General features: G+C 41.0%; 1 protein-coding gene and 1 long non-coding RNA gene across 4 annotated transcripts in view; one reads left to right on the forward strand and one right to left on the reverse strand.

Annotated features, from left to right (window-relative positions):
- The window catches only part of Fyb1 (FYN binding protein 1), a 140,259-nt gene that overhangs the window by 42,867 nt on the left and 69,743 nt on the right, over positions 1-27,649 (reverse strand). For all 3 annotated transcript variants that reach the window (XM_060380514.1, XM_060380513.1, XM_021660785.2), the window contains exon 3: positions 2,132-2,288. In XM_060380514.1, coding sequence (XP_060236497.1) covers positions 2,132-2,288 — 157 coding nt within the window. The remainder of the gene's footprint in view (positions 1-2,131; positions 2,289-27,649) is intronic.
- The window catches only part of LOC132653132 (uncharacterized), a 36,458-nt gene continuing 10,568 nt past the window's right edge, over positions 1,760-27,649 (forward strand). Inside the window, exons 1-3 of the long non-coding RNA XR_009590851.1 lie at positions 1,760-2,110; positions 20,574-20,741; positions 27,037-27,178. This is a non-coding gene — a long non-coding RNA (uncharacterized LOC132653132). The remainder of the gene's footprint in view (positions 2,111-20,573; positions 20,742-27,036; positions 27,179-27,649) is intronic.

Here is a 27,649-nt window from a genome sequence, read left to right on the forward strand (position 1 = left end):
CAACTAAAATGTGAAATAAAAATAAATATATGAAAAAGAGAAACTCTGAGATCCAAAGTTAATGGGTTAAATTTACCAGAGGTTAAAAAAAAACTAAGAATAAGAAATATGATTTTATACATGTGAAAAGAAGTAATTTAGATCTAAATTAATTGTTTAAGAGAACATATATAGGCTATTTTAATTAGTCTAATATTTATTTAGCCTTAATATAGTAGTAGGCAAATGCTCACACTTTAATTTAGTAGCAGAACCTCCCAAAGTATTCAGTGTGTTTGGGTCTTCAAACAAACAACTGTAGACTATAGACTCAAATGCCTGGAAGAGTCTAATGTTAATATGCATACACAAAGCGGCCCACATAGAAGATAGGACCCACCAAACTGCCCATACATCCTTAGTTACCAACTTTAAACTCCTATGGAAGTATTATGACGTTAAAAAGAGTCACGTGTAACTCATCATAAACAGGCTTTCAATCACTGCTCTAAGTCGTAACTGTGAATCATGTAAGGAAGATGTCAAAGGAAGATTTTGTGATTAATAAGTTCTACTATGTGGATTATAGAAAAAACACCAACACATGGTGAAGGAGATAAGGTGAAATCAAATTACACTATTTTAATGGAATATCACTGTACTGGCTAGTTTTGGGTCAACTTGACACAAGCTGGAGTCATCATAGAAGAGGGGATCTCAATTGAGGAAATGCCTCCATACGATCCTACTATACGACATCGTTTTCAGTTAATGACCAGTGGGAGAGGGCCCAGCCATTGTGGATGGTGCCATCCCTGGGCTGGAGGTCCTGAGCTGGATAAGAAAGCAGGCTGAGCAAGCCCTGGGTAGCAAGTAAACAGCACCATTTTAAGGCCTCTGCATCAGCTTCTGCTTCCAGCTTCCTGCCCTGGGTGAGTTCCTGTCTTCAAGACTCTTGATGGTGAACTGTTATGTGGAACTGCTATCAGCACCAGGATGCAGGAGCATTGCTGTGACAGACTTGGCCACGTTATTTTGGGGAGGGTTGTAAAAGGATGTCAGAATTTTGAGCTAGAAAAGTCATTGAGTGTTGAAAGCGCAGAGCTGTTCTGTGGGAGCTTTGAAGATAAGAATGTACAGGAAATGAGATACAGGAGGGAGGATGGGACTGGGAGAAGAGGAGGGAGGGGCCTATGGCCTATATGTAAATTGAATTAATTAAAAAAAAATGTTGAGATCAGTGCGGACAATGGAGGCCTAGCTTGTGAATTTTCCGAGGAAAGCAAAGACTCTACTGGGCTTTTTGTGTTTAGAACCTGTAGTTTAGGTTTTCTGGAGCTGAAGAATCAGCTGTGATTAATAAGACACCAAAACTACTATAGCAAATCCTTTGCGTTGCTGGGATGCTTGATGTTGCTCAGCTGGAGGCGAGAAACTAAGTGATCAAGAAGCATGCATCACTGAAGTGACATCTTTTGGAAAGTGTTTTCTGAGAGTCAGCACACAGAAGGCCAAGGTTGTGCCTCATGCTGGCAGCTGAACCTGGTAGTGTGAGTCACTCGGGTGCAGCTGGTTTTGAAGGTGTGAAGGGGTCATGGAGACCGACTGAGGCATGCCACTGTGTGGAAGTGCTGGAGTTCCTGAAGAGAGCCCAGGAGAGGCTACTGGTGAAAGTGCAGCCCAGTTGCAGCAAGGGACTACAAGAAGTTTTGGAGACGACAGTGCCGTGGGATGAGCACCAAGAACAGCAGCAACAGTGGACTGGAGCCAGCCAGTGCCTAGAAGACAAGCTGTGTGTGCCACAGTGGGCAGAGCTGGAGAAGGAACCATGCCCAGAAGATTGTGAGTGGATATCAGACAATAGGACATGGAGTTATTTATAGGGCTGGAGTTTGGTTCAGACTGTGAGCGTGCCCTGGCTGGCTCTTCTCTCTTGAAATAAGGAAGCAGGCAACGTAATTCTGATTTTTACAAGGAGCCCACAGTTGAGAGATCTCAAACTTTAAAAGGAGCCTGTTCTCCCTGTCAACTACAGTACTCACTAAAGTACCGCAGACGCTTTCCGTAGACCATTCACTTAGCACCCAGCCATGCGTTTGGAAATCCCCGGCAAGACACTGGTGATGAAATTGTAAGATGATCCTCTACTTACTTGAGGTCAAGGGAGGGCTTAATGTTTCTGGGGGGCAGGCTGGGGACTGGAGGTTGTGTCGGATGAGACGCTGGCAGTGGTGGCTGGCTGGCTGGATGAGGTGCTGGAGGTGGTGGCAGGGAGGTTGTCGCGTAAGGCGTCTGGCTTTTGCTGGTACCTAAGAAGGAAAAGAATGGTAAATTAAGACAAATCTTCAAAACGTAAGGACTTACCATTCCAAACCTGCAGAAACAATTTTCAACAGAATATTAGAAATATGGCCCTTGTTGAATGAATGCTTTAAAGTGTCTAATATTTTAGCAAAGTTCCTTTTCTGAGTATTTTATAAACCTTCGTTTTAATGTTCTTGATTTTGTGAACAATTCTACACCAACTTTATACCATATTCTTCATGATTGTGCAAATGCACTTTATTTTTCCATTGGATCCGTATTTTAGAGCAAAGAGGCCTAGTATTCAATTTACTTTCACACTTTTGTTTTTGACAAGCTCTTTGAACTTTTAACAAATTATATTTTGTTTATGTTATGTTCTTTTTAAGTCTGGAAGCCTATTAAATCATCCCACAAGTAAATGATATACAATGTTAAAACTATACTGTAGATATTAAGAAAATTAAAGCATGACTCACCTATATTCTCATGACCTAGCAATGACTACTGAATTGCATGCATTTTTGAGCATTTTGATGCAAATGTATGACATTTCTCCATTCCAGGGTTGTTTCTGTTCATTTTCTCTAATGTGACTCTGTTGCCCTTTTAATTAATTAATCACTTTTTGATAAGGAGTTTTTCTGTGTAGCCCTGGCTGTCCTGGGCTCGCTTAGTAGCTCAGGTCGGCCTCGAACCCAGCTCTCTGTTACTTTTAAATTCTGCAACGTGGTACTAATGCTGGGATTTCTCTTTGCCAGCCTCATGGCTCTGATACACTGAGAGAATATTCTTCGGGGAAGAGCTGAATTACATGGGAGTAAATCTTGGCTTGGATCAGTTATTTCCTAGTGTCTTTTATAAAATGGAGCTAACAGTGATGTCACCTTAGATGGGTATTCTCTTCCGCTCTACAATATAAGGTGACAATAAATATATGATCAATATGTAAGTACAAAGCATATTGACAATAGTGTCTGGTCGATGGTTAAGCTTAGTGTTTTGTTTTTTATTTAACAAGTATCTATAGAATTCCTACAGTGTGCCAAGTTCTGTTCTAGGTACTAGGAACACAGCAGAGATAAATCAGCAATTTCTGAGGAAATATATTATACTTAAGTAATGCAATACATACGAGCTGTCATATAAATTGTGAGTTGTACCATGAGAGGTGGGAACAGTGTGTAACTGGACGTGATGGCCATTCTCTTCAGCTCTACAGTTAATGACCTGACCATGGTATACTGGAATTGGACCATATAAGCACATTTTTTTCATAGAAATTGAAAACACCAGGTTTCATTCATTATTTTTTCCACTATGTAGAGAAGATGCTGACAGTGCAGTTTAGACTCACGTGCACCACTCTCTAGTTGTCATATTATGAATAGCGTAAAATCAGGGAAATATTCTTAGTGCTTAGCCAAATATTTATAGTTACTTTCCAACTCAGCAAAACACTCGCGTCGTTCAAGAATGAATGCAGCTCTGATATGGAACTTTACTACCTTTGCTTACTGATTAACTGAAAATATCAATCAACATTTAGGTTGGTGCTGTATTAATTCATTGATTTCAACTATAGATTGGCTAGCGGATACAACAGTTGGTGATAGGGGATTTTAAGCAACAATTATTTATTTTGCTATCTCTATGTTCTTCCTTCTTCTGGTAACGTTTACTAATGCACATAAGCACACCGGCACACACATGTCCCCTGTCCCCCATGTTATTATCCGTTTCTCGTGAGAACTGGTGCTTGAACATTTGCCAGCATGGTGCCAAAATTTTTTACTTCCCCATGGGGAGGACAATTGCCTCAGCATCTTCCCTTCTTGCATTCACTCTTTTCCTGTTGCCCAATTCTCCATTTACTTTCTGACTTGATATTTTATGCTTTAAAAACGTTAGGGCCACCTAGTTTCTTTGAATATGGGGTTTGTGTCTCTTATCTCCCTCGCTTTGGGCTGACCCTTTTGAGACAGAAAGAGGATGCCACTTTGGAAAATGTGTTAATTTTATACAAGTTAAACACTGGTGCAGTTTTCCATGTTTATTGCTATGTTTCTTTTAAAGTACTTAATCCATTCAGTTATTTATATTTTACATAATGTTTGCTTGCTTTTATCCACTGAAATGGTACCTTTATCAGCAATATTAACCTTGGGGCTAGAGAGACGGCTCAGTGGCAAGCAGTGTGTGCTGCTCCTGCAGATGAATCTAGTTCCTAGCACTTATATCAGGGCAGCTCCCAACCACTTGGAACACCAGATCCAGGGGACCTAACAGCCTCTTCTAGACTCTGTTGGAGCAGCACACACACACACACACACACACAAAATAAATTAAATTAAATTAAAAATTAAAAAGAATAGTAATCTTTTTTTGCTTCTCACCTGGCCAAACTGAAAACTGAATCTAATTTTGCTAATTTAGCTTTTGTCTGTTTACATTTGAAAAAACAGCCAAAACCTACCTCACCAGTAAAGATATCTGAACAACCTTTGACAAGAACACAGCATTATATCAGTTTGAAAGTATGTAAAGGACCAACCAATTATCTTAACGAATAATCTTATAGGTCCAATGTGGTCCATGCAGCCTGGTATTGACTGACATGCTATTTTATGACCCACAACTGTGCTTATTAATTTGAAATGCCTCTTTCACCAGAGCATACATATTAGATTATTGGGCAGATGAAAAGATGTTTTTGCTATTTTAATTTATAAATAAGAGATTTACAGCCAAAAAGAATAAGCTGCTGTGAATGAATGTTAATAAACCATTGCCTACATACAATGATGCTCTGTGTATTAACCATCTGTGACTTATATTTTACGGAAAAAAAAGTTTGGCAAGCGGTAGCCATTAGCATATGAGAGGGAACTTAGGACTGGAAGGAAGAAATCACAGACAAGGGCTAGGCAATGTCAAGTCTCGTGGACCGGACCGGAAGCATTGAGACCTCTCTGCCTACACCAGTGGCCTGGTAGACCCCCCTGTCCTGCTTTCCTGTCACCACATGCTGTTCATTAGTTATAACAGCCAGAGTCATTTTGGAAGGGTGTGCTTGTGTTTTCCATTGAGCTTGGAACAGAAGGGGTTGAGTTTCAGTCGCTAGCAATCTTGTGTGCCACCCAGACAGGGCTTGCCTGAGAGTGCACCGAGGCCAGAGCAGGGCAGGACTCAGAGACAGAAAGGAAAAGGCCGGGTTTGAAATAAAGATGACCATTGGAAAAGGGTTAAAAACGAACTGTAAGACTTAATGGAGTACCAAATTAACTGTTAACTGGTCCTGTCCTTCACCATGCATTCAAGTCTTCATGCGATACACTAGGAGGTAGTAGTGAAATATTTCGCTTTGCAAAATCTATGGTCACTTTCAAATACTGCAAAAATTCATTTGCGTGTATAAAAAATGATTCTAAAGCAAAGCATCTTTTTTTTCCTGGGACAAAGAAACAAGAAGACTAACCTCCCTCTCTCTATATATACATATACATATCAGATATACATGAATACATAAAAGCACCTTCCCAACACACAGTGTGTAATGTGACCTACAGCCTGCCCTGGAACCTGGTTCTGTTGCGTGGCCTATGGGGGAAACACTGAGAAGCCTCTGACAGTATGAAATAAGACTAGTTAATTTGCATTTCTACACTTGAGGCCAAGGACTTTGACCTTGCTTACGAGATGCTCCGTCTGCGTGAGCATGCACATCTCTTATATATTAATTTGTAAAAAAAAAAAAAGCTTTGTACTTTGATAAGCAGCTGCAGAAGCACAATATTTCCCTTTATGATTTTATTTCATAGACTAAAACATCATACAGAATATAGGCACATAGGTAGATCCTGCTGTGCATCTCAAAGCACTCTTAAAACATTTAGAGTACTCTCAGCAGCCTTCAAGGGTATGAGGTCTTGGGTCTGATTTCACAATATTTTTGCTTGCCTTAATTCAGTGTCTTCTGTTCTTACCTTCAAAGGATTTGTAAACTGGGGTGCATGGGAAATTTTGCAAACCCATTTAGTTGAAAACAAAACATGGGAACTGTATTAGTAAGAAAGCTTTTGATGTGAAAGCCAAGTGCCAAGAAAATGTGAGGCAGTTTGAACAGTCCATCAAAATGGAAAGATCAGTAATACTGAAACATGAGAGCCACAGAGGTAGTCAAGGCCAAAATTAGGATGGAGGTGAAGAGGTAGAGATCAAAATGATTCTCATGATAAATGAGAGGAAAGAAGGCGAACTCTTCAGTCACATCTCTAGCTCCTCATCTTATCTGTGACTTTAACATCTGGAGCAGTGGATATCAAACTTCCTAATGCTGTGACCCTTTAATACAGCTCCTCATGCTGTAGTGACCTCCAAATATAAAATTGTTTCATTGCTACATTACAATTATAAATTGTAATGTAAATATCTGATATGCAGGATATCTGATATGTGACCCCTGTGAAAGGGCCATTCAGCCCCCAAAGGGATTAGGACCCACAGGTTGAAAATCACTGATCTAGAGAGTTGAATTATTGCTTTGCATTTTTAAATACTCAAAATTGATTTATTTATATTTGTGAAGATGCCCTTTCACCTATGTGGAAGTCAGAGAACAGCTTGCAAGAGTTAGTTCTCTCTTTTATTGTGTAGGTAGGTCTCAGGGACCAAACTTGCATCCTCAGGCTTGAAGGCTAGTGCTTTTTCCTGATGAACCATTTTGACAGCCATCTTTTTACATTTTTATTTTATTTTATTTTTATTAATTACAGTTTATTCACTTTGTATCCCAGTTGAAGCCCCCTCCCCCACTCTGTTCTAATCCCACCCTCCCTCCCTCTTCTCCTATGCCCCTCCAGAGTCCAATGATTGGTGAGGTCCTCCTCCCCCTCCATCTGATCCTAGTCTACCAGGTCCCATCAGGACTGGCTGCATTGTCTTCCTATGTGGACTGGTAAGGCTGCTCCCATGTCATGTGGAGGTGATCAAAGAGTCAGCCCACGATTTCATGATAGAGATAGTCCATGTTCCTATTATTGGGGAACCCTCTTGGACACTGAGCTGCCATGGGCTACATCTGTGCAGGGGTTCTAGATTATTTCAATGCATGGTCCTTGGTTGGAGTATCAGTCTCAGAAATGACCCAGATTTCTTGGTTTTGTTGCTCTCTTTGTGGAGCTCCTGTCCCCTCCAGGTGTTTCTATCTCCCCCTTCTTCCATAAGATTCCCTGCACTCTGCAAAAAGTTTAGCTGTGAGTCTCAGCATCTGCTTTGATACTCTGCTGGGTAGAGTCTTTCAGGGGCCCTCTGTTGTAGGCTCCTGTCCTGTTCCCTGTTTTCTCCCTCTTCTGATGTCCGTCCTGTTTGCCTTTCTGAATGAAGATTGATCATCTTACCCAGGGTCCTTCTTGATTAGCTTCCTTAGGTATACAGATTTTAGTATCCTATTTTATATGTCTAATATCCACTTACAAGTGAGTATATATCATGTGTGTCTTTCTGCTTTTGGGATACCTCACTCAGGATGATCTTTTCTATTTTCCACAATTTGCCTGCAAATTTCATGATTTCCTTGCTTTTAATTGCTGAGTAGTATTCCATTGTGTAGATGTACCACAATTTCTGTATCCATTCCTCAACTGAGGGACATCTGAGTTTTTTCCAGCTTCTGGCTATTACAAATAAAGCTGCTATGAACATGGTTGAGCAAAACGACAACCTAGAGATGGGAAAGGATCTATACCAACTCTATATTTGACAGAAGGCTAATATCCAAAATATATAAAGAACTCAAGAAGTTAAACAGAAACAAATCAAGTAATCCAATTAAAAAAGGGGGTACAGAGCTAAACAGAGAATTCTCAATAGAGGAACCTTGAATGGCAGAGAAACACTTAAAGAAATGCTCAACATCCTTAGTTATCAGGGAGATGCAAATCAAAACAACCCTGAGATTTTACCTTATACCCATCAGAATGACTAAGATCAAAAACTCAAGTGACAAAACATGCTGGAGAGGATATGGAGAAAGAGGAACCCTCCTCCACTGCTGGTGGTAATGTAAACTTGTACATCCACTTTGGAAATCAATCTGGTGCTTTCTCAGACAATTAGGAATAGCGCTTCCTCAAGATGCAGCTATACCACTCCTAGGCATATATCCAAAAGTTGCTTAAGTACACAACAAGGACATCTTTTTTTTTTGTTAACTTTTAAAAATTTCCTTTTTCAATAACAACTTTGTTGGCTATTTAATTATATGTAACTATAAAGGAAACTATTTTTACTAGTGATTTTATTTTTAATATATAAAATAACATGAATTTCAAATTTCACAGTAATTTAATAAGAATTTGGTGAATTTTTACATCTTGCCCATTTTAAAAAGGATGATAAATATTAATTAGCTGATGTTTAACATTTTCACAGATAGATAACAACTGCACATGTGATATTTTGACACATTGTATTCATTAAATTAATACACACAGGATATTTAGGTCATCTCTGATCTCACACATCTATTATTCTTTGCAATAATCATCCATTTTGGTTATTTTGATGTGCTGAACACAGTGTTTTAAACAGCCCCTTCTGTGGAACAGAGCACAAGCTCCCACCTGGTGAATCCCGGCATACCTGCAGCCCCTGTCGTCATGATGCCCAGTCTAGAGCCACCAGTAACCACTATTTTATTTTCTACTTCAACAAGCTCAGCTCTTGACACACTGTTTTCTTCTGAGTAGCCCTGAACTACTGAGTATCCCAGAACTCAATATGTAGGTCAAACTTGCCTCCAACTCAGAGATCCACCTGCCTCTGCCTCCTGAGTGACACTTCCTTTTTTAAAGGAAGAGGATATTCCACAAAGAAAATGTTTATTAAGGTAATTTGCCTGACTTGTGGTTTGTCTAGGAAGGTTCTCTATCCCTACTACAACTGTGGGGTTTTAACAGGGACAGATTAGGTCATCAGACCCTAGGCTTTGGGGAGAAGACCAGAAGGACCAGCTAAGAAGGGAGAGCCTTCCTCTAGGCCTGGACAAAGTAGGTGTTTTCAGGTACAACTCCAAAGAAACACACATGAAGGGACAACAAACTCTTATAGGTAAGAGTTAATCACAGTGGCAGACTGGACAGAGAGAATGGACTTAGTTGAAAAGTGTTTGCTACTTCTGCTGTGAAAATGACTGCTGTTGCCATTGCTCTTTTTGGAAGTCTAACTCTGGAGAAAGGAAGGGCCCTGAGTCATAAGACACCACAAAAGCCCAAGTTGATAAGTAAAGACCTAGAGAAGAGAATGATAGGGTAGACAGAGAAGAGAGGAGATCAAAGTACCAAGGAGTAGTGCAGTGCAGGAGGAGGAGCAGTGCATGAGGAGGAGGAGTGCAGTGCATGAAGAGGAGCAGTGCAGTGCAATGCAGTGCAGGAGGAGCAGTAGAGTCCAGGAGGAAGAGCAGTGCAGTGCAGGAGGAGGAGCAGTACAGTGTCAGGAGAAGGAGCAGTGCAGTGCAGGAGGAACAATGCAGGGCAGGAGGAGCAGTGAAGTGCATGAGGAGGAGCAGTGCAGTGCATGAGGAGGAGCAGTGCAGTGCATAAGGAGGAGCAGTGCAGTACAGGAGGAGGAGCAGTGCAGTGCAGGAGGAGGATCATTGCTGATAAATCAAATGAACTGATGTTGTATATTGAGCAGGTCTCTCTCCTGTTCTTTAATAAAAACAAACAAGTATGCACTTTCAATTACACAAATTAGCTCTGACTCATTTCTGGATGAAGGTTTACAAGATGAGGTAGAATTTACATGACCTCCTACAGTCCTCTGTCCTCTCTCACTGCTTACTTTTACAGGGCCTTTTCTATGCACATTCTAACCTCTGTGCATACAGAGACACCAATCTGATAACTCACCCACACAATCTGGTGTACTGAACATGCTGTTGTGTATGCTGGGTCTCTCTCAGTCTTGGTAACTGTGCTGGAATAATCTGTGATGCAGATGCCCCAGAGTTAGATTAGCCCTTCCTCCACTGACTACAAGCAAAGCTTCACGGAACATCTAGCTACATGCTCATGTATCTGCACATAGATAACTCAACCTTTTCTCATGATCGTCTTCATATATTCAGTGCACACGTAGATAATTGTGTAGGAAACTGGGAAATCTCTGAGAGTGTACAAAAATTTAAAATAGAAATAATCACCCCTATCCTCCTGCCTTTACCTCCCAAAATGTGGGATTAGAGATCTGTAATGAACTGTAGCTTAAATCTATGTTATAAAGTGTATGACAATATTCAGCCTTCACTTGTTCCTGTTTTCTTCAACCTGAGGTAAATAAAGGCACAGTTTAATGAAGAGAGAATATTTGTATAGATAGATATAACACCTGTCAATAAAAACTTATGGCATATTGGAAAAGGTAGAATAGAAGGCAGAGCATCCAGTAGGCAGAAAGGATTCTGGGATAGAGCCAGGTGCACAAGATTCACCCCTGGAAAGATGTGAGGAGGACACATGAATGGTACCTGAGCAGAGGTAACCAGCCACATGGCAGAATGTAGATTAGTATAAATGGGTTATTTTAAGATGTGAGCTAGCCAGAGAAATACCTATATGGCTTAGGTATTTGTGAATATTTTGAGTCTCACGAGTCATTATTCTGGGAGCTTAGGACTGAGAGGAAACACCACCACAACACATATTTCTTTAATTTTGTATCTGGACTTTCACTAGAATAATACCAGATTAGTAAGAACACCTTCTGTGTTAGCACGAAGATGTGAATTTTAATCTGAAGCACCCATGTAAAACACTGAGCATGTTTTCATGCACCTGCAACTGTAGAGCTGTGGGAGATGAAGATAAGATCACTGGTTTGCTGCAGCTTGCTGGTCACCAGCATAGCTCCAAGTTCAGTGAGAGACTCTGTCTCAAGGGAGTAAAATGGAGTGATAGAGCAGGACACCAAGCATCCTCCTTTGGCTCTTACATACAGACAAAACATTCCCTACTTTCTCAGCCCCACCTCCACACATATAACACACACAAACACAAATAATTATGAAGGACAATGGGGGTCTCTGTGAGTCTACAAACATCTCACACAGAAATAATCTGTCCTAATTGCCCACAGCTCCGTCGTATGTAACAAATGTACATACATAAAGAAATGACCATCACAAACAGGGCATGGTGGCTCACACCTGTAATCCCAGCATTGGATAGCCTGAGGCAGGGAGATACGGTGTTCTGGACCAGTCTGACCTATATAGCAATACTCTTAAGTTACAAGTCTGTCATTACATTATAAAAATTAATAATCAGTCACATTTACTGTTGGTTCTCTATATAAAATCCAAATACAGTTGGAAATTGGTAGGACTACCATGTAATTAAATGTGTTTAATAATCATTCATATTGATATTCAATCCCTTATTTCCTTCCCCTATATTCTTTCATCTTGTTTTAGAGACAGGCTCTTACTAGAGAACTGAGGCTGGCCTTGAACTCACAATCTTCCTTCCTCAACATCTTGAGTGCTAGAATTATAGGCATGTTCCACTATTCTCAGCTCCCCCTTTTCACTTTATATCAAATAAATGAGAAAATTATTTTCTGCTTCTTCTCTCTTCTCTTCTCTGCTTTATCGTTGTTTATCTAGACAACTACAGCAGCCTTTTAGCTAATCTTTAATAGATTTAGTTATTTGTTTATTTTTAGTTTATTTTTTATTCTTCTCAAAAGCAAGAGATCCATGATAAAATTCTGAAGAGTTTTTTGTTTGTTTGTTGGTTGGTTGGTTAGTTTTTAGCATGCCATGAAGCCAAAAAGACTTCTTTCAGTTTGTTTCAAAGTCTTTATGATCGAACATCTCCCTTTAGTAAGCTTTTCCATATCTCAATGATGAAAGAAGCTAGAAGATCAAGTGAAAAGGAAATCAATAGCTAACATGCTAATGAAAAAAATGCAGACAAAACTGTTTCTGTAACCAGCTTGTGTGTGTACAAAGAAGAATACCGATTCTCTGACAGTTACAGCCATGTGTGTTGCTTGTTCACACTTTGGCATGAGCCCATGAATGGTGGATGACTCTGGGGTCAGCAAGATTGATCATTAGTTTCACAGGAGGAAGAATTGTTGCTAGTCACACCTATGGTTTGTGGGAGAGGTGGGGAAGAAAGAGATTATAACTTAGGAAGAGAGAACAGAATGGAAGTTTCCTACATTGTTTGGCTTGTTTTTAAATATTTATTTTATCATTTATTGAGTGTGTGTGCATGTATGCCTGTGTGCACACACATGCATGTGTATGTGATATGACAAGCTGCTGCCATTCTGAGATGAGCCTGTGAATGTGGTAAGTGGGTTTGTGGTGGTTGTATGTCGTGAGGGGTTCCTTTCCAACTCACCAGAAAACATTCCATAACTTCTCCCTTATAATAGAAGTGTGGCTGTGAACATGTTTGGAATTGCTCTTCCAATTTCATAACAGGCTCAACCATTTCTGTGCCTTTTGCGTACAAAGTCCCTGCTGTGCATGATCCTTCTAAGATAGATGACAGCATTCTCAATTCCAGCTCCTTACATCCTTAAAGGATGCTGGCCAGGGAGTAGTCACAGAATTCACCTCAGTGGTTCCGATTGGTGACAGGACAGTTCCAATGTCTAAGGAAGTATTCGGGATCCCATGTGGGTGTAGGGCAAAGGTTGCCGTTAGTGGGCTTGTAGGTCTGTGATTGCTACCAGGATCCAATGACAAGAGTTCAGGAATCTGAAATTCCCTCAGTGGACAGAGTTACCATTTACAAAGAATATAGTGTGCCCGCCACACTCTATACTGGTGGCATTCGAGAACACTGAGCAGTTCCTTTTGTGCAGGAGATGCAGAGGTATGGCGTGCTGCTGGGTCAGGTACAGTGGGCAGTTAGCCCCGTTCAAATGCAGCAACCCTTCAATGGGAGCTCTCTCTGCTGCCCACAGTGGTGTCTTCACACTTGTCCTAGGAGAATCTCAGGTCATTTCATCATCTGTCCCAAGAACAGGCACATAGGGAGCCACACAGCCGCTTCTGTGATCAGCACCATTCTCACAGGCAAATCTTGACTTTTAGCTCAACTAAAAGTCTACCTCAGAACCCGCAGCTCTGGAAGATCACTGCAGCCAGGCTTCCTTTGATGCCAGTTATCGTGAGGGGCTTTACATTAGAAGTGCCAGTCTTTAAAGTGCTAAACATTGTTCACCTCTCAAAACACTCCTCAGACTGTGGGGAAGGAAACAAGGATTGTACCACTAGAGTTTTGCAGAAACGAGGCTTGTCATTAAAGTTAAAAATAAAAATAGCAGTGCAACTTCCTGATTTTTTTGATTCAAGAAGTCTCAGTTCTAGTGTTTTGGTTTGGCTTCCCAAGACTATTTTAACTAAGGTGGTGTAGGCTGCTGAAGGCTCTTGGGTGAAACCATGAGCAGGTTTTACCTCAAGAGACAGGCATAGAATCTGAAAGACAAGAGGCCCTCCTAACTTCAGGACTCAGCAGTTAGGATCTCAGGCAGGCTTTATACACCTCTGGAGGAAGGCATCTGCACATATGACCACGGTGCTTCTGACTGGAAAGATGTAGCCTAGCTCTGGACCTTTGGCCCAGATAATGGAGGGATATAGCTGTCTGATGTCTGGACCCACTTACCATTTCAGGCCATCCTGATTTTAATAACATTATACAGGGCCCTACAGGCGGGAGGCTAGACGGCTGTCTAGTATCCTGAGGACTGTGGCTAACCTCCAAAATGAATTGCTTTTGTTGCTAACTTTTTACTATGGCGCTCCTGCACACCCAGAGAGGCTTCTGTTTTCTCAGTGGAACTCAGTTCTAAGAGGTTTGTAACCTACCGCCTTCTCAGTGTACAGAGAGTTAGTGGAGGGAGACTCCGGGGTGTCTCACTCAATTTTCTCCTTTTGAAAAGAAGAAGGTGACTGAAGAAGCGACTTGGACCAGTATCTCCTGAGATTGGTATGATCGGGCCCAGAATGGAATCTCTCTTGATATTAAACCCAATTCGCTATTCAGTTTGACAGCTGCAGGCTGGTTAGATCCCGTCTGACCCATCTTTCTTAAACTGCCAGTTGCTGGAGAACTGGGACGTCATTTGGAAAGAACATGTTTCATCATTTGGAAAGAACATGTTTAATTTCTCCTGCAATTGCTGTACTTCACGTTTTGAACACGAGACGTGCTATTTGATTGATAGATCTGATTTTGGACTTCAAATCTAGAACCTTCTTGATCGTGAGGTCTTGAGGCTGAAAGAGCATGCGCACACTCTTTACCACGTAAGCTGAACAGCAACACTGCAGAACTGTCAGGGGCTGTAGCGATAGCCACTTCCTACTTTATCCGCTGACGTATTTCTGCAAAGCTGTTCTCAGCTTCCCCATCTCAAGAAAGTTTAAGATTAAGAACAGTGACTCCAAGTTTCCTTTTTTACATTTTAAAGGGCTTTCCTAGCAAATGCAAACCATTTGTTTCCGGTGAACTTGAATTGTATGCATTATCCATGAATCTTCGTTTTTCTCAAGTGTTATTAGCCCTAAGGTTAGTTCTGAGGGATGCTGGTCCTACTGATGTATTTTCAGAGAGAAAGACAAAACCAACTAAACAAAAGAGTATTCTATGGGCAGCTGTGACTTGGAAATGGCTGCAGACTGTATTCTTACTTTGATATCCACAGGTCTCTGTACAGTTGCGGTTTTGCTTGTCTGAGATGAGGTCTTCTCTATAATGGTTGCCCTGGACTTGCTTTGTAAGCCCAGGCTGGCACTGGACCCCCACAAAACCTGCCTTGGACTCACAGAAGTTTGTTCCATCATACTGGACCCTCAGTTGTGTCTTAAAGACCTTTTAATCAGAAAAAAAAAATTACCTCAGCTTCTCTTGGGATTTTCCAAATGTACTTTTCTTATTGAACATTTATTTGTAAGTCTTTTCAAGTCTTATTTTTCTTTTCCTGTGTGGGTGTTTTGGCTGCATGTAAGTATGTGCACTTCATGCATGCGTGATGTCTGTGGAGGACGGAAGCTGGCATAGAATCCTTTGGGACTTCAGCTGTGGCTGAGCCATCACGTGGGTACTGAGACTCAAGCCTGGATCCTGGGCAATAGCTGAACTGTATCTTTACCACCTCCTTCAACAATCTTAGTTCAGAGGTCAGGACTGTTTTGTTTTATTTTGTGTGTGTGCTATGTGTTATTTTGCAGTGTTTTAAAAGGACTGGAGTTTAGTCTCAGCTATGCTTCTAACCCATTTATTTGGTTAGGTTAAGTCCCATGACTGTTGAACCTTGGTGTTTTGTTGTAAAATGGAAAGGATCAGAATAGCCTGTGGCAGAGTGTGGGTGCTTAAACTTTTTGCCTGTACCAACATAAAGACAAGCAGGTCATGTATTTCTTGTAAAGAAGTTTATTTGTAAAGCTTTAAAAATATGTTACCTTGAAAATTTAGCATTAGCTCTATCAAAGTAGTTTTTCCTTAAATTTTTATTTCACTTCTTACAGTTTGTTTTTGAGACAAGGCATAACATGATAGCTCTGGCAGAAATTCACTCTGGGACCAGGATGGCCTTCAAATCACTGAAATCCTGCCTTTGCCTCCTAAGTACTGGGATTAAAGGTATGCACTATCATGCCTGGCTTGTTCTTTCATTTAAAAAATGCAGTAAGTTTTCAATTAAAATGTAATTACGTGTCCTCCCTCTCTTTTCTACCTCCTACTAGCCCTGTGTACCCTCCCCTTCTTCCCCCCAAATTCTTGAGGCGTTCCTTCTTTAACCATCATTGTTATCATAGTTGTTTTGATAGGGGTCTGAGCACCTCCTGGTTATTCTAGGAATGCCTTTATTTTGATAAATGTATCATCTTGTAGGACACACAGAAAATTGGCTAGAGATTCTTTTTTAGCCTTTTTAGCTTTGGCCCGGTGGAGCTGGTTTGTATACAGTGTTCTGTGTAAATGTACAGTGAATAACATTCTTACATGAGCTACGAAGAAAGCCTTTGTCAACCACATAAGATAGCTTTTGCAGAGTGCTTCCTGGGTGACAGACACTGTTGCATTAGCTTAGGCACGTCTATGCTCATTTAATCTCTCCTGGCCTTATGAAGTAAACAGCATTATTGGCCTGATTTCAGCTGAGGAAGTGGACACATTAACGTGCTCCAAGTCTGACAGCGACTCATGTAGAGCTGGGGTCTGAACTCAGACATTCCATAATCTGGCCACTGTGTATGTGTTCCTGTGAGGTAGCTGAGAAACAGGGAGTAGGTTTAAGGGGGGGGGGGGAAGAAGGCGATATATGAGACCTTCCTTTCCCTTTTCAGGAAGTAAGTACAGAGGGCTTATCGTTTTAGTAACCACTGAAGCCTCACTGCTTCTCCCGTGGAGACTCTACGATACACAAAAGATCACATCCAAGCTGTCCACTCACTTTATCTATTCTCTGCAGCCCCATTTCTTCCTCTCTCCTCCCTCCTTTTCTTATACTGTCTTTGGACTCAACATAGGCTTCAGTTCTTCCAGGAAGGCGCCCCGTTGCTTTTTAAGACCATCTGAGACATCAAACACTCAGTACTCTGTACTGGTTCACTTTAGTCCCCACCACATGACAGTTGAAATGCCCGTCTATTTCTCCGTGGCTCCTCTTAGAAGGGACGGGTCAGGAGAGCAGCGGCCCACCCACCCTCTCTCTCTGGGAATCCCTAGGGCCTAGCACAGCGCATAGCATGTTGCTGATGTTCAAACGGTGATTGTTGCTGCCCCCAGCTGCATCTTTTCACAGTGGCTTGTACTGCGCAAAATAATTATTCCTCACATACAGTTTCCTTCTTTCTGGTGCATAAATAGGTGGCTGTGCCGGACTCCGGGATGCCAATGGAAGAAGTGAGGATGCTGATTCCATTCCAGCTGCCTGCTTGGCCCTGTTCATGTGTCTGCCATGCCTCCAATATGCCTGACTGACTCCATTCTTGTCCCTTTCCTCCCATCTTTATATATTTCCAGGGGCTTCCTTGAGATCATAATAGGAATATACAGTTGCATTGGTAGATGCTCAGGGAAGTCTGTACCAGAAAAATGACCAGACCCAAAAGACTGCGTGGACAGAACCCTCACTGTCGCCACAATTATCCAGCTGGTTGTTAGGACCTTTAAGAGGCAGAAAGTAGTACAGATGGAGGCAGAGATATGATAGCCATAGATACAATTGCTGTGGCAGTTTCTATGGGGATGAAAAGCTTCCCCTATGGAATGCTGGTCTAGAAAGATGGACTTCAGTGGGGCAGGTGGCTCCTCGGGTGGGTACCATCTCCTTTCCATCCTTCCTGCTTTCTCCTCTTATAATTTTGCAATGAACTTTTTTACTGACACTATTTTCTAAGGGCTCCACTGCTCCACATTTTCAGTAACTTTTTTTTTTTTCAGCACAAGTTAAAGTGCTTAAATAAATGATGCTTTCCCTATACTTTTCCAGGACTGAAGCTGAGGTGGTGGCTCACTCAATGACTCAGATTCATTTGTTCATCATTTGTCTGGCAAGACCTTGGAAAAACTTGTGGATGAACAGGGCATGGTTCTAACTCACATACAAATGGTTTAGCACCACATACAAATACCGCTGTTCAGAATATACTATGACTAGTACAGGGAAAGATGTCAATCCAGTTTTAGAACTGTCGGAGCCGAGGCAGCTGGAGGCTGTCTATCACTGCTGTTTCGTAGTGCTCTGATATGAAGAAGGAAAAGGTCCACCATATGAGCTGCCCTACACTAGAGCCACATGTGAACACATGTGAACTACTTAAAACGTGACAAGTTTAGATGCAAAACTTGTTCAAGGTAGAATTATGTTTTTGGAAAAAGGAAACAAGCTACACAAAAGCCTAGGTGTATGCATACTATGTTGACAACGTGTGTTTGCAGAGGTCTTGGCATCTGGTCTCATGTTTGGTTACAGTCAGACCCGTAACTAAGAGTGATTGTACACAGTATCTTCTGTCTCAGTAGAAACAAGCAGAATCTGAACTGGACCTGTTGGAGCCATCCTAAGGATGACTATCTCTGTTGGGGAGCTTGATGGAGCTCTATCATGTAGAGAAAGAACACTGCCCAGCATTGTCCCTGTGTCTGCTCTTGTCCCTGTGTCTGTAGGCTGCTGGATGCCGGCTCTCTGGGACTTAAGCCAGGCCAGGACCTGGAAGAAGTTCTGGCGTGATTCATACCAATTCCTCGGTATCCTTACTTTTGCTATTCTTCCATTTTTATTTGGCCCGAGGTATCCCACAGGAAAATATGTTTCTAAAATAGCTCCAACCATGCTATTTTTATAAGATGTAAAAAGAAAAAAAAATCACATGCCAATTGAAAAGAAACTAACTGGAGTTTTACAACGAGTTTAGATGTTAAGTATGCATAAGAATCTCTTGGTGGGGCTGAAGAGATGGCGCAGGGGTTAAAGTTCCTTGCTGTACTTCCAGAGAACCTGGGCTCAGTTCCCAGCACTCAGTGGTGGTTGACAACAATCTGGAATTCTAGCTCCAAGGGACCCACCACCCTCTTCTGGTCTCTGTGAGCACCAGGCATGCAAGCGGTACACAGACATATAGGCAGGTAAAACTCCCATAAACACACACACACACACACACACACACACACACACACACACACTCACACACAAAACAAAACAAACAAGCAAACAAATAAAAACGAAGACAAAAACCCAATAAAATTTAAGCAACAAAACCAAAGAATCTCCCAGGAAAGTGGTTAAAAATGGAGGTACTTAGCCTCTAGATAAGGAGCTGATGAGAGCAGCTCCACAGAGTTAGAACAAGGGCAGGAGTCTCAATTTGAAAATTTGAAGATGCCAAAGCCGTTCTGATGGAGGGAATTTGTGGGTCACACTGGAAAAGCACTGCTTCTGGGGAGCAATTGATGCGAGGAAAAATTCACACTGGCTCCCATGTAAAGAATACTGAAAGAAATATTAGCTTTATCTAATGGCAACCTGAGCTATAGTTAAGAATTTACAAGGCAAATTTTGGTTTTAGAAAGAACAGAAAATTATTATAAACTGATTTTCTAGGCAAATTTTGTGACCATATGAGAAAATATAGTCATATTTTCCACATACACACACAAAAATCATTCAAAAGTTAGTTGCCAGAGTTTCAAGGTGAACTACAAGTCAGCCAAAGGAGTGATGGAGGCAGAAACATCCTTCATAGTTGTATTTGGAATAGAACAACACAAATCTGATACAATGAACAATTCAATTATATTAATCAAAACAGTGTTTGATATGTTTTCTTTTACAAATGGGGCATATTTCCCTTACTAAATTCAGTAATGTTATCTGTTTAAATCACTTAAAACTGTTACAACATGAACTTTTGAAAACGCAGTTAAACAGTTTGTTTTGCTGAGTTTCAACATGAAAATCCCAGGCTATTAGATCACACCCACAGATTACAGAAACCCTGACTTTCCTGCCTATTTGAGAACAATTCCCAAGGATTTTCACCCCGAATGTCAGTCTGTTTGGGAGAAAGAGTAGTTTTACATTTCCAGAAGAGTATAAGCATGTTCCTGAATTTGAAAACCAAGTTTTCATTAATATACTTCATTGTATCAAGATGCTGAAAGATTTCCCATCAGTTTGCCAGCACGACATAAAAATTCTCTTTAGCAATATATGTATTTGCTGATGATTTGTCCATTCCTCCAATTTCTTTCAGTGATAGAATAGAGAAAATTGGGTGTAGATTTTCAAGCTAGATAGACCTCTCAAAAATGAGAGATTAAAAAAATCTGTTATGACCTAGTTAACACACAAAAATTATATGTCCTTTAATATCAAACATTAATTGACCCCTGTCCCATGGATGTCTTTGAATATTGACATATTCATTTCTCCTCTAAATGTAAAGTACTTTAAGTAAAATCAATTGTGGTTCCACTTTAGCTGGCTTTGACTTTAGATTCTATGCTGTATTTGTACTTTAAATATGGAATCTCGGTCAAATTTTTTCTTGAAAAAAAATGTGACCTCTAACATTCCAAATAATTACTTTTGAGGCCCTTTAAGGAACACAAAGTTCTATTTGTTGTTGTCTGTTTAGTTGTTTTTTTGTTTTGTTTTTGAGAGTCCTGATGTCTTAGTTCTAATCTGTGTAGACCAGGCTAGCCTCAAACTCACAGAGATCTGTTGTGGGTATAAACATATTTTTGTTTTGTTCCCAGGTGTGAGATGTGGGACTGATTCAGATAGTCAAACAAGAACGAACAAGGCGGCTGCTGCTTTCCTCCTGTGGCCCCTGGTTGGTGTTGACGCAGTGGGACAAGAAGTTGGAGATCTCCTGAAAGGAGGATTGGACTGGCTTCAAGGAACGGGATGACCCTAACCAGCAGGTAAGAAAACTGCGTGCCCTCTTCCACAAACCCTTTCTCTATCCTTCCCTGGGGTGTTGGAAGGGATTGGGGTGGAGTAGGGAGAAAGAGATGTAAGTAAAAGAAATGTAAATAAAAGAGTTTTTTAAAAGTATGCCAACAGAGATCCATCTGCCTCTGTCCCCCGAGTGCTGGAAATAAAGTCATGGACCCCTGCCCCGGCGCACAGTTAGACAAAGCTCTCTCTTTAGATAGTGTAGTTTGCTGCTGAAAGGGAAACTATTTACTATGCTAAGATATTGTTTGTCCCATGACCCAGTCCAAGTGAAAACTTCAGATCAGCAATTAGCTTCACAGGATAATTTTCTTTCCCGTTACTCAGTGCAGGCCTTCCATTGATATCCGTTCTTGTTCAGCACCTGAGGAGGGGCCACTGTCTTTTCACATTCTGAGAGCCCAACCTTAGGTGTTGTCTCCCTCCTTCCCACTCTGGGAGGAAAGCAAAACTCAGGGCCTCACCCATGTTAGCCAAGTACATGCCTTACCACTGAGAAGCATCCCTACTCTGAGAGGATTATTTACCTATGATGTAAGAAGTGTTTTTCTGCAGTTAATACTTTAAAAAGTTAAATATCTTACAACTAAAATTTAGATAGTTGATTAAAAATTCCTGCTAAATGTGGCAGGTGGAACTGTATTGCAGCATAATCTGTTTGCTGTCAGCCTCTAGAAATGATGGGTAAGGTGCCTGAGCGTGCGCGCGCGCGCGCACACACACACACACACACACACAAAATTAAGGCGCTAACAAGGCTCTGAGGGCTTGTAATGTGCCAGAAAGTATAGAGGTACATTTTCTATATATTGTTTGACCATAATAATAATTGTATAAGAGGAATTTGTTCCCACAAATATGAAAAAAAATGAGGTTTGAGGAGGCCAGGTCCCTTTCACAGAGCCCAGCAGTTAGTGGAACAGTTTTTGCTGGAGGGGAGGCACGCCTCCCCTCCAGCAAAAAGATATCGTCAGGTCTCTCTGATGAGAAATGACTTGGAAATCTGCATCTTCAAAATAAAGATATGTTCTTATCTTTGTAATACAGCTTCCATTTGATAGGCAGATGTTCATACAACTGTCTATATGGTCGCCTATCAACTTCACAGCTTGAAAGAAGTCTCCTGGTTAAAAAAAATACAGCAACAATCTTGACAAAAAGCTTGTTTTCATAGTGCTGCCTCCATCTTCTCCTTTTATCACTAGGCGCATAAGCATGGGTGTCTATCTGCACCATCAAAGCCTGAGAGCACCTTCCTTCAAATCTGCTTCTCTTTGACTCAACTAAAAAGGCATCACAAAAGAAAAGTACTCTCTATCTTAGGCCTGTCTTTGTTTTCTATCTGCTCAGTTTTGTGTGTGTGCATGTTTCCTGGTTTTTTTGACACAGGGTTTCTCTGTGTAACTTTGGCTGTCCTGGACTTACTTCGTAAACCAGGTTGGCCTTGAACTCACAAAAATCGACCTACCTCTGCTTCCCTGAACGCTGGGATTAAAGGAGTGCACCACCATGCCTGGCTATTGACTCAATTTTTTAAAAGTGTTTTATAAACATAGGTCTCTTTCAAAGATTAGGTGCTTGATATATGAGAAACTATTGAGAGATAAATGAATGTTTTTGCCCAATGACGTTATTAGGAAAACTGAGCCAGTATATTTGGGCACCGATCAGAATCTGGACATAACAACCACCAATGCCTTTTCTGTTGCTGATCAGTTGGTCAGCTGGGAAGAGTGCTCTCCAAACACGGAGATCTCCCAAAGGAATAAGGGTGTGTGTTTGTCATCTGTGGCAGTACTAACAGTTATCCACAAAGCAGCCACTCTTAAAGTAATATATGATTATTCCCATTTTCAAAGTCAATTTTCTTAGGGCCTCCATCTATTTCTTTGCTTTGAATGCTGCTTTGGATAGCACCAATAATACTAAACATGGCTCTGGGTTTTGTTTGTTGGTTTGTTTTGTTTTGCTGTTGTTTGTTTGTTAAATAGCAATAGTACTGGTCACATAAAAGTCTTTGTGCAGGGTAGATCTTAAGACCAACGTATGGTAGAAGAGGGGAGTGAAGAAGAAAGATGAAGGGACTAGAGAACAGAAAAAAGGAATAGAGGAAACGCAGATGAGAGTGCCAAGAGTTCTTGACGACTAAATGGCTAGTTGCTCTTCTCTTCCAGGTTTATAGGCAGGTGGAGGGACCATTCAGCGACTAACTGTGTAAATGACAAATGAGAGTCATAGCTCTCTAAGGGTTCCACACTCCTTCAGACATGCCCAGAGCTCTTTGCAATTTAGAAACGAAAGCACTAATGTTGCCATAGCCAAGGACTCTTGGGTTACTGGTGTTCTGCCATCACAGTGGTCAGAGCTATGCCACCTTAGGCGGTATATATTTGAGTAGTATCTTTGTACTTCCTCTAAGTAAGCAAGTGTTTAAGACTAAGCACAAGGCAGTACCTATTTGCTCAAACATGTTACTCACTCATTTGCATGTTTTGATGTAATCACCAACTTCTAGTATCGTGTTTCAATGCTATTTTGTCTTTTTTTCTTGTCTGAGAAAAAAAGCCATTGCTTAGAAGTTCTTCCTCTCCCCAGCACCTCACTTCCCTCATTCCACTGTGGCCAAGAGCAGCCATTGTGAAAATCACCTGATGTTGGATAAGTACTCCCACCCCTGTGTCCACCCCAGACTTCCAACCCTAGACCTGCAATCCTATGTTACCCTAGATCCCTTGAACTCCGAGCATGGGAATATTTTAAGCACAACTTTAAGTTAGCATTTGAAAGACTAGAGCCCAATTTTGATGTTTTGTTTTTACTTCTGAATGGATGACTTGGTCAACCTTGGTTAGAACTTTAATTCACTTTTGTTATCTTTCTCCTGTTTAGTGTTCACAGCAACCAGGATATTAGGTGGGAGCAACCTTGCTACAGTTTGACTCAGGAAAGAACCTGAAAACCTTCAAGTGCCAGGGCTGGTAGCAGAAGGCTGCTTTCTGGCATTCTTATTTTTTAAGGATGTCTAGTCATTTAGCACTAAAAATAGGGAAAGGATAAAATAACCAGCTTTCTTTGTCAGTGTGGGACAGCTCCCTCCTGTCCTTGTACTTAGATGAATTACATTCATGCAGACATGCTTTGTCTATCAGATATTCATTTCTAGTAAAATAATGAGTTCTGATAACAACACAAAATGAAACCACTTCCTCTTGGCCATCCTTTCCCATGTGATTCTTCTGGGGCAAGAGAACTTGAAGTAAGAAACACCTGCTTAAGTACAAAAAAGGCAGTGTTAGAGGAAGGGTTGGGCTTGCAGGCAGTTGAAATGCTCTGAATAAAAAAGTGGAGAACATTTTTCTTTGCTGTTGAAAAGGATGGGTCAAGAAAATGCAGAAGAGGAAAGAGAGGTGAGCCACAGGAAGAGGTAGAAGCCTTTGTTGAACAACCCTTAGCTATCTTTGAAGAACAGAGGCAGCCACCATCCTATGTCATGTTTATGCTCAACATTAATGCCTCTGGTTCTAGAAACCTTCAGTACAATCTGTCCTGCAAGCAATGGGTTGTAGTAGTTAGGCTGCAGTGATACGTAAGGAATCTGCCTGTTCTCATGCCTGTTTATGACAGTATACAACACAGGACAAGGACGAGGCGATCTCCAAGCCTATCCAAAGTAGAAGATGGAAGAGACGGAGGCCATAGTCGTCCTTGAGAAACTGGGCCTCTTGGTCATTCATCAACCAGCACAGAGTGGGAGATATTTCTACATACTTCTACCTTGTGCTTGGAATTCACCTCCCTCCCCCCCTAATTTTAAGGAGCACAGGAACATAACTGAAATGTTAGCTAATCATACCAAATTTTTTTCTGTTTTCTAATTGAGTAACTCCGAACCCTGTTTACCTTTTGCATCTCTACAAAACTCAGTCATGATGACCAGAGTTTAACTCTGAGCACTTGTATTGGGCTGACCATGGAAGCTGGTTTTTCAGCTCCAAGGGATCTGATGCCCTATTCTGGCCTCCACAGGCACACATATGTGCACACACTCACACAGTCATGCATTTATGCATGAACTCACACGCACACACACATACAAACTAAAACAAAATAAAATAAAAATGATTTTTTAGAGAAAGAAAAATGATCAAAGAATAAGTCATAGTTAATAATGTGGAGACAAATGCGTGCATCCAAACGAATGCTTGTGTGTATGTGTGTGCATGCTTCTGAACAGCAGACAGAAGCAGAATTCCTGCAGAATTCAGTCTAGATCCTCAGTGACTAGTAATGTTGTCACGCAGGTTAATTTTGAAAAATCGCTTGAGGGACAATCAGGTCAAGAGTTGTGGGTGGTTAGGCCGGGCATGTGGTGATTACCTTTAACCCCAGCACCCAGGAGGTAGAGGCAGGAGGATCTCTGAGTTTGAAGAAGCCAGCCTGGTCTACAAAGAAAGTTCCAAGACAGCAATCAGAGCTACACAGGAAACCTGTCTCAGAAAAAAAAGAGGAGTTGAGTGTGGTCTGTGTGTCTGTGTGTCCCCATGTGTCTCACCGGCCCAGCAGAGCTGAAGGACCGTGGTGTGCATGGGCACAGCTGCAGGGCATGGCTGCTGTGAGCATGCAGCTGATTCAGTAGTGCAGCTCCTTTCTTTGGGGGAAAGGAAAGCCTCATATGGTTTTGGGTTCAGATATTTTTTTTTTCCTGAAACCAGATGTCGCCTGTTCGGTTACATCTTGCTGATAGTATCTATTGCTACTGGGGGCTCTGGATGGGGTTTTCCACCTTTGACACGCCAGACAGAATTAGGCATCATCTTTTCCCCTCCCTTTGGAGACAATTAAAACAGGATAGAAAAATGTTTCTTTTCTATATACCAGCAGTTACGATAACAGTTAAATTCTCCAAACATTTGGGCTTCCCCCACCCCTATTTCTCGTGCACTGGAAAAATACATAATGTAGTGTTCTCGAAGGTTCCCTGGGCTTTGGAAACATGATATAATTCTCATGTTTGTGCTTTCTATGAAAGGATAGAAAAAAATTCCAAAGGATTTTGAGAAATCAGGTAGCTGGATTTGTGTTCCTGGGGCATAAAATTTTGTTCTTCCAACAGCTGGAGTTAATCTTTCTGTTTTAGAAGCCAATTTCATTTTGTTATTAAAATACAAAGCATATGCACAAAGACATGATTTTGGCATATGAAACAAATCCATCATCTCAGAAATAGTTTTAATCAAGGCAGAGAGACAAAGGAGCCTTTAATGCCATTTATCTGGAGTCTACAAGTCAAACTATTTTAAAAGGTTTGTTTGGCTTGGCCTGGAGATTATTTTAGCAGATCTCATGCTAGAAGGCATCTCCTGTCCAGCGATTATGTAACATACACATCTATCTGATCTTCCTAGCTAGTTTTACTGGCTGACTTGGGTACATGCAATCAAAACTAAGTTGGGAAGAGCTTTTTGTATTTCATTATCAGATTTAGACTATTTTTGTCAGCTTTGGAGATTACTCATAGGACTCACTCATGCTGAGCTAACCCTCTTTCTCTGCTCTCTCTATCCATTGTGTACATAGATCTATATTCATAGTCATTTCCATGCCTGGCTGAGTTCGTATTTGATTATTAAGCTTTGTTTTCAGTTTCCTTCCTTTCATGAGAAAATTGAAATTTCACGATAATGCTTTTGGAATTTTATGAATTTGAACAAACTTGGAATAGACTAAGATTTGTCTCATAACAAATTTTCATACCTGAAAGGTAAGTCAGCCATTGGAATACCATTCATTTATGTTACAACTGGTCAATATTTTTGACATTTCACAAATGTGGTTAAAGTTGATATACTGCCCATTATTTTAGTACTATATCCACATATTACTAAGGCTTAGAAAAACACCAACTTCAGCCTTTTGACCACAGGAAGAGGTTTTACAATGGAGAAATCATGGCATGTTGCCATAAAATTTTATAGGAATTTCTGTTTTATAAAAGAAAAGCGATTGTCTTTTTCACATCATTCAGGGTGGATATCACTGTAAGAAAAGTGTTATCTGCAAATTAGTGGGCATATGCAGAGTTTTGAGCTAAGACACTATTAGAAGACTAACAGTGAGATGTGAATGGGAAGGATTCTGAAGGTCACATTTAGGACCAAACAAAGAACCAAGAATGTAAATATACCAATGACAAAATGGTCTAGGAGCCAAAGGAATGACTTTGCTGTCCCCACCAAAATGGCCCTACTCTTCTCTTGCCAGCTCTGCCAACTACTGCTATATTTGCTTTTCTCTGGTTGGCTGGTTCTCAAGGCATTTGCAGAACAGTAGTCAGTACTGGGAGCACCGTCTGAGTGTCATCGGTGAGTGATATCCATCTGCAGAGTATGCTAAGAAGCTCCAGGTAAGCACCGGCTAGTTTCCTTTCTGCCTGTTTAACTTAGTTTCTGAAGTTAGACAGCTGCTCCCTTTGGATATGTCACTGATTTTTGGAGTAAAGTATTTTTAGCTGGAAATAAATGGTTAGGAAGGGGAGCTACAGGATATCTCTCCTCTATTTCTCAAATAACAGTAAAAACAAGGTAAGAAAGACATCTGAGATTACTGGTTAGCCACCTTGGAAGGAAGGAAAAATAATGTCACACACAAAGTTTTAAGAAATTGTTGAGTAAGGAAAAAAAATGGAGAATTCTCATGCTGGCGGTGGCGAGGCAGGCAAAGCTCCTGACCTGTTTTCTAGGCCCAGAAACATTTTGTGAAGAGGAAGACAGTGATTCTAGAAAACAACAAACAAGAAAACCTGTGAATTTTTACTAATACATTCTACTTCAGAAGCAGGCTGAGGGGTAAGTGAATAGCCTGAGGAAGGTCAAGA

The sequence above is a fragment of the Meriones unguiculatus genome, chromosome 3 (assembly GCF_030254825.1).
Source record: "Meriones unguiculatus strain TT.TT164.6M chromosome 3, Bangor_MerUng_6.1, whole genome shotgun sequence".
Lineage (NCBI taxonomy): Eukaryota > Metazoa > Chordata > Mammalia > Rodentia > Muridae > Meriones > Meriones unguiculatus.